Source organism: Haliaeetus leucocephalus, unplaced genomic scaffold (assembly GCF_000737465.1).
Source record: "Haliaeetus leucocephalus isolate CR32 unplaced genomic scaffold, Haliaeetus_leucocephalus-4.0 Scaffold848, whole genome shotgun sequence".
Taxonomy (NCBI): domain Eukaryota; kingdom Metazoa; phylum Chordata; class Aves; order Accipitriformes; family Accipitridae; genus Haliaeetus; species Haliaeetus leucocephalus.
In genome coordinates, this window is record NW_010973284.1 from 10,511,314 (window position 1) to 10,520,404 (window position 9,091).

General features: G+C 46.5%; 3 protein-coding genes across 3 annotated transcripts in view; 2 read left to right on the forward strand and 1 right to left on the reverse strand.

Moving 5' to 3' along the window:
- Nucleotides 1-22: 22 nt before the first annotated feature.
- EBNA1BP2 (EBNA1 binding protein 2) lies at nt 23-5,351 on the forward strand. The gene is made up of 9 exons (XM_010582528.1): nt 23-112; nt 217-300; nt 549-706; nt 1,166-1,289; nt 2,594-2,683; nt 2,933-3,008; nt 3,865-3,955; nt 4,256-4,427; nt 4,757-5,351. Exons 1-9 carry the CDS (start codon nt 38-40, stop codon nt 4,805-4,807), a joined length of 921 nt encoding a protein of 306 aa, XP_010580830.1. The 5' UTR covers nt 23-37; the 3' UTR covers nt 4,808-5,351.
- Nucleotides 5,352-5,506: 155 nt separating this feature from the next.
- FAM183A (family with sequence similarity 183, member A) lies at nt 5,507-8,717 on the reverse strand. Its single transcript, XM_010582529.1, has 4 exons — nt 8,585-8,717; nt 7,651-7,710; nt 6,636-6,739; nt 5,507-5,572 (listed from the first exon to the last, which is right to left on the reverse strand). The coding sequence occupies exons 1-4, from the start codon at nt 8,715-8,717 to the stop codon at nt 5,507-5,509; spliced, it is 363 nt and encodes a 120-aa protein (XP_010580831.1).
- Nucleotides 8,718-8,937: 220 nt separating this feature from the next.
- The window catches only part of PIF1 (PIF1 5'-to-3' DNA helicase), a 6,372-nt gene continuing 6,218 nt past the window's right edge, over nt 8,938-9,091 (forward strand). Inside the window, exon 1 of the mRNA XM_010582731.1 lies at nt 8,938-9,090. Within this exon, the coding sequence (XP_010581033.1) occupies nt 8,938-9,090 (153 nt within the window). The remainder of the gene's footprint in view (nt 9,091) is intronic.

The window sequence follows — 9,091 nt, forward strand, 5'->3', positions numbered from 1 at the left end:
GCGCGCGCAGGCGGGGGGAAGCGGCGGCGGCAGCAGCATGGCGCGGCGCGGTTCCCTCTCCGACTCCGGGTCGGACTCCGGCTCGGAGGACTCGTCTCTCTCCGACTCGGAGGTGAGCCCGCGGCCGCGGTGGCGAGACCTCCCCCGGTAGCCGTGGGGTAAGGCCGCCCGGTGTCCCCCCGCCGGCGGCGCGGTCTGACCGTGGCCTCTCCGCAGCTCCAGGAGGCCTTCTCGAGGGGAGCGCTGAAGCCGGGGCTCAACGTGGTGCTGGAGGAGCGGCCGAAGCGGCGCAACGACGCGGTGAGCGGGGCCCGCGGGGCGGGACGGCGCCTTCCCGGGGCAGAGGAGCCCCCGCCGGGGCTGGGGCCGCGGAGGTCGGGGCAGGGCAGGGCAGGCCTCCAGGGCTCCTGCACCGCTGCGGTGATTTGGGGTGTCACCCCGCGGCCGTGGGGCAGCGGCAGCCCACGGTGTGACCTGGACGTTCAGCCGGGCCGGCCTTGGGGAGGTGGTTCTGTGCGGTGGCGGGCAGAGGTGTGCTTCTTCCGCAGGACGGCCTGAAGCAGTGTCTGTCCGAATTGAAGCAGCAGCTGGCCTGGGTGGAAAGGCTGGATGTGACTTCGGGCCAGGTCGTGGACCCTGCCTCACAGAGTGCGCCTAACAAGGATGCTGTTGATCCTGAGAATGATTTCCAGAGAGAGATGAGCTTGTAAGTGTCCAAAAGGGAGATTTCTTGTAGGGTGTCGGCATACTGCTGCGTGCTTGGAGGCGTGTTTTGCAGGTGTGCTGCAGACTGCCACACTGGCTGTCACCGGTATCGGGTTGCTCTTGGGCCGTGTATTTTACATTTGATGGCTCTGAATGTTTTCCAGAATAACTACAAATTAATGGTAGTATATTTAACTTGTCTTGTGACTGGAAATAAATCATTTCCCTCCTTGCAGCAGACTTCCATCCTTTGCTGAAAAGTTGATTTTAAAAGTTCCTTGGTTGCAGCACGATGGCTTTAACACAGGATATGGGGTTTTCTTTGTGGATTTCTTTTGGGATTATTACAGTTCTCTTGTTTTGCCTTGCCTTTTATAATCCAGCATATAAAACTGTAACTGGAAACTAGATAAATGTATATGTGCAAGATATAAGAGCTGGTGCTGTGCTGTCTTCCTAGTTACCGGCAGGCTCAGGCAGCGGTCCTGGAAGCCCTACCTAGGTTGCGTAAGCTCCAAATTCCTACTAGAAGGCCAGATGATTACTTTGCAGAGATGGCCAAGTCAGACCAACAGATGCAGAAGGTATGTGCAGTGAATAGTGGCTTGCTTTCCTGTGTTATGTGTTGGTTTCAGCTGGTGTTAGGGATTAACTTTGTGTGATGTGTGAATACTTACCTTCATCTCTTTGACAAATGTCTGTGACAATGTTTGTGTTTGAAATGTTGTTTGTGGCAGGAAATTCTTCCTGTTTAGGTATTTCAGTGCAATGTGGGGATTTCCGTAATAGGTTGGAACATAAAGTAGAAAAGCAGGATTCATATTCTGTCCTGAATGTATTTAATACCAAAAACGGAGACTTTTTCTCCATATGTGTGACAGTGGTTGTAAAGTTGGCTGTGGTTATGTTCTTTGGCCTAAGACTTGCAGTCAACTGTAGCATTAACGTGATCCTTTTTCCTTGTTTATCACCCTTTGTTTATACTTAGTGTGTTTTGGTTCTCTGTGATTTTAAACTGTGTGTTACTGAATTAATCTATCATGGGTAGTAAGTCGGATTTGTGTAGGAAATAAGAATTTCACAAACTTACTTCTTGATTGTGGTCTTTGTTCAAAACGGAACCCTAATTTTTGTTTTAGTTTTGGAAAAAAGGCTGCATTGTGTAAGTTAAACGAACATGAGCTGGAGTCTAATTTGGAGGTTCATGTATGACTTGGTCACTGTTTTGATGGCTGATAGAGTCTTCCTAGAGAAGATGAAGATTAATAATTAGCTTGTGCTGAGGCTTAAGTCAATTCTGCACGTTACCGTTACCTTCTTTTGCTGGCTTCTGTTTGAAGAACAGAGTCTTTAATCTTCTAGTGGAGTCACAGACTGAAGGCAGATGATCTGTGTTGAAATCTTTGTAATCCCTTGTTATGTGGCATCCTTATAGAAATGTTTGTGAACAAGAAGGGAATGAAAAACATGTTTTCTATGGCATGGAAGGGTTGTTGACTCTTCTTCAGTGCTTTACTTTTAATAATGACAAGAAAGAAACTCAAGTCTTCTATGTACAACTGAGTAGACTGACAAGATGTGACAAGATACTCTTATTTAGCAGTTCTGTTAGGGCCCATTATAAGGCTTTGTCTTGTCCCTGTGTGAGTTTTGTCTTTTTAACCAGATTTTGGGTACAGATCAGTTCAGAAGTTTCTGTAATAACTGTTCCAGCCTTGAGTTGAAAGAACATTTTGCCTTATGAACCATTGTCTGATTGAGAGATGTTTTCGTTTTTCCACTCATTAATAGTTCACATAATTATTGACTTCAGGACTGCACAGCAATCATAAAATTCTCATATTTTCTTTTGTGTTACTGATAATTTTTTTTTCTATCCCCTAATAAGATTCGACAGAAGCTTAAGAGTAAACAGGAAGCAATGGAGAGGTCTGAGAGAGCGAAACAGCTCCGTGCAATGAGAAAATACGGCAAGAAGGTGAGGAGGAGCTACAAAAGGGATAGACATCCATCTATGACAAGAATCTGGAGACTGAGTGAGGAGCTTAGAAAGTGAGACCACAGGAGGCTGGCTAAGATATATGGAATCTGTCTAGTCTTCTGTCTAGCTGCTTTAAAGGAAGACAGAGTAAAAGATGGGATACCTAAAAAAAAAAAAAAAAAAAACCCAAAAAAAAGGTATGGGACACTAAAAGGCACAACACTAACATTCTGTTTCTAATCTCAGGTGCAAACTGAGATTCTGCAGAGGAGACAAAAGGAGAAAAAAAATATATTGAATGCAGTCAAGAAATACCAGAAAGGTAAAGCTAACTTGTCTAAGAGAGCGCATGTATAATAGGAATAGCGATGTGTGAGCAGTGTAAGGCAGTGTGATGTGTTTTGTCAATCTGTAGTGCTGGGCAGTAAGCTTGAAAGGCTGCTGCTGTGCAAAATCATGTGCCAGTGGTAGTGAAAATCCTCCCAAGTAGCTGTTCTTCAGTGAGGGTGACTTGTTGCTATGACTTGTTGTCCTGGTTTCAGCTGGGATAGAGTTAATTGTCTTCCTAGTAGCTGGTACAGTGCTATGTTTTGAGTTCAGTATGCAAGAATGTTGATAACACTGATGTTTTCAGTTGTTGCTCAGTAGTGTTTAGTCTAAAGTCAAGGATTTTTCAGCTTCTCATGCCCAGCCAGCGAGAAAGCTGGAGGGGCACAAGAAGTTGACACAGGACAGAGCCAGAGCAGCTGACCCAAACTGGCCAACAGGGTATTCCATACCATGGGACATCCCATCTAGTGTACAAACCGGGGGAAGTGGGGGCAGGGGATCACTGCTCGGTGACTAGCTGGGTCTCGATCAGCGGGTGGTGAGCAATTGCACTGCGCATCATTTGTACATTCCAATGCTTTTATTATTGCTGTTGGCATTTTATTAGTGTTATCATTATCATTATTAGTTTCTTCTTTTCTGTTCTATTAAACTGTTCTTATCTCAACCCACGAGTTTTACTACTTTTCCCGATTTTCTTCCCCATCCCACTGGGTGGGGGGGGAGTGAGTGAGTGGCTGCGTGGTGCTTAGGTGCTGGCTGGGGTTAAACCACGACACTTGTTTAGACTGAAAATTTGTATTTTCTGTGATGGTAGCTGAGCAACTGTTATGTCTTTGCTCTTGCAGGTCTCTCCGACAAGCTGGATTTTCTAGATGAAGAGCAGACATCATCTCAAGGGAATAAAAAAGGCAGTGCAAGTCAACGGATAAAGAAGGGGTGAGACCAGAAAAGAAAGATACTTAAATGTAGAATCTCTGATTTTTTCAGTCTTTTAGGGGATCATGTTGTGGAACAAGAAAGCTGTTCTGATTAATGTTTGTTAAAGTAAGCCTGAGGTGGCTTTCTGTCCCTAAAGAGGAGGAAAACTGTGGCCAGAATTGAATGGCGACTGAAATGTGCTAATTTCTGTCTCTTCAGTAAGAGGGGAAAGGGAGTCCGTCAGCAGATACATGTGCCTTCTTGAGAGCTTCTTGAGGAAAGGAATATAGACAATGACGCTGTTTGGTTGTTTTTCAGACCAAATGCCAAAAGACGATACAAGAATCAGAAGTTTGGTTTTGGTGGGAAGAAGAAGGGCTCAAAGTGGAACACAAAGGAGAGTTTTAATGATGTATCCAGCTTCCGGTCAAAAGTGGCTCACAACAAAGGCCCAGGAAAATCAGGAAAAGGAGGAAAAAAAGCCCTCAATGTAAGTAAAATGTTGCATGCAAATGATCCTGGTTAGCTAGGAAGCCAGCCCTGGTCTGGGAGGGAGAGCTGATGGGTGCCTGCAGCATCTGGAAGTGACAGTGTCTGTCTGTGGGAGCTGAGCATAATTCAGTTGCAGACAGAGTTGAGCGTGGTGGTTCGGAGCAGGGAAATGAGTGGGGGAGTTAGCAAGTACTGTTTGTTGCTACCTGTGTCCCAAAACCTCCCTCTCCAGAGGTATCCTCTCCTTGGTATCCTCCCCAAGCTATAGAGCTAGCATAAAGATTGAGGACATGAAAATAAAGATCTGAATCTGTCCTTTTTTTGCAGAAGAGACCTGGAAAGAGAGCAAGGCAGAAAATGAAGAGCCGAGCACGATAGGAGGACCGTGCTCCCCGGTGGGGTTCCTGTGTTTCCGTGTGTTACAAGATGTGTTTCTGCTGTCATCAAGCAGCTAACCGTGGAGCAAGCTGGGTGCTTTCAAGTGGCAAGAAAAAAGTCAGTGGAAGCTGGTGCCTTATCACTAATTTCTTCTTACTGTCTGTTTCGTTGAAGGATTGTTTTCTACTTAAACCTTTGGTGTGTGAACGCATTAAATGGTTTGCACAGAACTATGTCTAATTCATGTTGAACTGTGTTATGAACAGTGGCTGAAGCCTGCCCTTTGTTCCCTTCATTCTGACAGCTTTTTCCACAGCTACTGTTGACATGTACTTGGTGAACCTTGAGTTCTGGGTCACGTTGCCAATGTCAGAATAAGAAGTCTGAAGCCTGTTGAGATGTTAAAGTGGTTTTTAGACTACTTATATAGATGGGTTTGGAAACAGCAGTGAGACAAATGCAGCAATCTTATAAATAGGTTTATTTCTGTAACTATTGCCAGGCTGCAGATCTGGACAGACTGAGTTTCTCTCTTCCCTTTCCTTGCTATCTTCTCTTGCCAGAAATGTACCAGACTTATCTAATAACAAGCAGGGCCTAACAGATTAGATGTCATTAACTGCTTCTAAGCTGTGTGGCTTGGCCACTCTACAACTTCAGGTTCTCAGAGTGCTCCTCCCCGTGCCCCATGGCAGCCATTTATTTAGTGATCTCGGTTCTCCGTCGTGGGAAGTAGAGTCTGCGATCAGTACGATCCACGTGAATCTGGGAAAGAAAAATGATGAATAGTCATGTGCTTTTACTAGAATTACTAGTAGTAATAGTCCCTCCTGAGAAGAGCGATGCACTGTGTTCTTGCTGCTGAGAAATGCTGAAGTGACAAACGGTAGGGTACCACTTATATGAGAATATATTGTTTACTGCTTCATTACGGTAGAACCTGGTGAAAAAGGAAAACTTAGCGTATGAAACAGCATCATGTGTCCTGACTCTATAAATTTAACTCACTTCCCTATAAGCAAATTTAGTTGCCTCTTTCCTGACAGTCTAATCCTACCACCAGTATCTAATAGCGTAAAGACCTGCTGGGATGTCTGTCTCTAGTCTTGTCATGAGTAACTGGTTTACTTGAAGTGTAAAAGGAAAACTTGCAGAAGACTCTCTTATTTTCTTATTTATCTTAGTTTTCTTTGTAACAGGCCAAAATTAATCAGGGTCTCATTTGCCTTTCTCGAAACACTAATCTACAAAGTCAGTCATCGTCACAGCTATTCGTTTGTTGGATATGATTGATGTCTTAGCTCGTTAGTAAGATTTCTTTTCCTCCTGTTTATTCACGCTTCCCCAAATGAATCCTCACTGGTGTATTCTGCCTCGGGTATACTTAGCTGATCATTAATTTTATGGTTCTGCTTGCAATTTGTTTGAAAGATACTGTACAGCAGCACATTTCTTTTCACAGTACTTATGTATGTCACTTCACATTGCTCACTACGCCATTTCTCATGGCTGAATGCTTTAATAAACAGCCGCGATTACGTATGTGGCATTTGGCAATATGCTTGGGGTCGACTGTCATTGTAGATATGTTGCATGCAAGTTTCTCAGGGGAAGTCTACTCTTTCTCTTCACAAGCCTATGCCAGTGTGAAGAGTCCTCTTAGGTGTAAATTTTAAAAGCTTGTCCATGAACAGTTCTGCTTATTCCTAGTCATTCCTGTTTTCTGTGTTTGTCACAAATTATTTTCTTGGCGTGAGTATCTTTCAGTGTGATGGGCTGAACCTCTCTGAATCTTGCAAAGAGCTGAGTCCTTAAGCACCCTACTCACCAAAGGTGTTGTGTTCCAGCCAATTTCTTGGCTTTCAGTTTGTGGCTCTGCATATTTCTTTGTTGGCTCCAGTGCTGCGTGGTGAATAAGATTCAGAAACTTGGCTGTTGGTTTAAGAGACACAAATACAAATGAAAGTAAGTACATTTGAAAACCAGTCACCCGTGGGTGTGTGTTAGAATGGGACATCCTAAAGCTGTCCAAGCAATAGCGAGCAAGCCAAGGTTGGAGGCAACCTGTGTGCTTCTGCGAATGATCTTGTAAGAGAATGCAGGGTGACATTTCTACTCAAATTTATCCTGATGAAATGTCAAGATTTGCCTGCCTATATTGTCCTGTTAATTCTGTCATCCCTGTCTACTGTATTGCAGTATCTTAATTTTCTTGTACCACATCTAGCATCAACCAGCTCTCCACGTTAGCTGTTGTCTTTCTCAGTTGCCTGAGACCTGCTGCCTTTCCCTGTTTTGTTTTGGTTTTTTTTCCTCCCCCTAATCCTTGACCAGAGCAGGCCAACCTTAACTGACCGTTAAGTTTTCTAGACAAAATTGGCATGTTAGAAATAAGGGAGCAGTTGCTATAAGGGTTCCTGTTGTTAGTGCTCTAAAGCAAGACTCAGCAGCCATTTCAGCAGTTTATCATGTGGGGTGGCTAAGTAGAATCTGTAATGACAGGCAATGTGTATGTATAAAACATGTTTCTAGATTTTTTTTTTGTTTTCCCCTGAAAGAGGTTTAGATTCTCAAGCAGAATTTTATAGTATGATAACTAAAAACAAAAATAAAAGCATAGTTGCATGAATGCAGGCTTGTACTGATAATGAAAAGTAATGGGAAAGGGCCTTAAAGTGGAAAAAAACCTGCCTTATGTTTCACAGAAATCATGAATGAGTTTAACTTTCTTAACACAGGGATGTTTCCACGTATGTCATCTTTTAGAATAATTGGAATTTTAAAATCTTATTTATTAGTCATTTTCTTACGTAATTATCACAAGCTGTTCAGAGATTTCTTACCATCTGCTGGCTCTTCTATATTATCATGCCAAGACATGGGCTTCTTTGTGATCGTGTGAACTGGGAAGAAATGATGCAGGTGAATTACCTTAATGTGAATTTAGCATCACAGCCGGGTTTAGGATATCTATGGGGTTTTTTGTTATTCCCCGGTCTGGGCCTAGCTACTTCACGGAAGTTGTAAAGGGAGAACAGCATGTGAACAGAACAAAATGAATTAAGAGTACTGACTAATAGCAGCTTCCTAGAAATGGAAGGGGGTTAAGCATGCTAAAGGCCTGGATTTTCTGCTGGATGCTGCTTGCATTCACCACAGCAAAGTTCCACACCACCTAAGCGGTGGCCTGCAGAGTACCAAGTTTCAGGAAATTATTTTCCTTTGGTTTGTGTTGATTTTATTGTAAAAGCTAGACCTGAGTTAATCTATTCACATCACCTGTCCGTGCCAGCACAGATTATGATACTCTATGACTGAGAACTGGCAGGCAGAAATCAGCCCGTGGGCTGAAGAAACATGATGCAGTGTTGGGGCTCTCTACCCCATCTTAGCTCTGCGGTGTTTGCTCAGGATCCGTGGGTTCCAGACCCTAAGCAGTCACCTCACGTCTACGTGTTTACTAAGGCACTGTCTAATCTGGGCAGTTGGTCACGTCTCCGTTCTGTCTTTGCGCAGACTGGTTCCTTAGGTAAAAGAAAAGCCCACCAGTTGCTCCTTCCGGATCTGCCCCTCTCCCTGGCCACTGCTGCCGTTCCTGGGTGCGGCTGCTTGTCTCTGGCGCGCAGCTGAGTGCTGCGGGGCCCTCTCCTGCCCCTGCCTCACGCAGGCCCCACGAGCCTTCCCCTCCGCCCCGCGCCTCGGTGCAAACGCTTCTCTTGCCCTCGGGGTTTCCTGCCCGTGCTCTGTGGCCGTGGGGCCGCCCGCGCGCCGCCTCACCGCGGTGGAGCGGGTTCACGTCGTACTGCGTGTGCAGCCTCTGGCACTGCAGCTCCTTCCGCACCCGCTCGCACAGCAGCTGGTTCTGCCGCACCGGGTCCGGCGGCTCCTTCTCCCCGCTGCGGGCGGCCATGGCTCCGCCGGGCCACGCGGCGTCCCGTGGCCTGGCAACGCCTCACGTGGTCACCCGCGAGGCTGCTGACTGGCCAGGCTGGTGCTCCGTCCCACCCCCTCCCGGACCGATTCCCTTCCCGCCTCCTATTGGCCGCCGAGTTAAATCCCCTGGCGCTGATTGGCGGCGGCTGCACGCGGCGGGTTTGAACGGCCGGCGGCCCCGCGGCGGCGGCGGCAGGATGGAGGACGCGGAGCTGCGCTGCACGGTGGCCGTGGAGCAGCCGCTGCCGGGGGGACAGGCCCCGCGGCGCCGCGTGATGCGGGGCGCGCTGGTGCTGCTGGGCCGCAACGAGCTGCGGCAGCCGGTGCTGCGGGTGGTCGGCAGCGGCGGGG

Coding starts and splice junctions, on each gene's coding strand:
- EBNA1BP2 (XM_010582528.1), top strand. CDS start 38: ATGGCGCGGCGCGGTTCCCTCTCCGACTCCGGGTCGGACTCCGGCTCG. Junction 113..216: donor CGTCTCTCTCCGACTCGGAG/GTGAGCCCGCGG, acceptor GCCTCTCCGCAG/CTCCAGGAGGCCTTCTCGAG. Junction 301..548: donor CGAAGCGGCGCAACGACGCG/GTGAGCGGGGCC, acceptor CTTCTTCCGCAG/GACGGCCTGAAGCAGTGTCT.
- FAM183A (XM_010582529.1), bottom strand. CDS start 8,717: ATGGCCGCCCGCAGCGGGGAGAAGGAGCCGCCGGACCCGGTGCGGCAG. Junction 7,711..8,584: donor CGTGAACCCGCTCCACCGCG/GTGAGGCGGCGC, acceptor ATTTCTTCCCAG/TTCACACGATCACAAAGAAG. Junction 5,573..6,635: donor GCTGGAACACAACACCTTTG/GTGAGTAGGGTG, acceptor TTTCTTTCCCAG/ATTCACGTGGATCGTACTGA.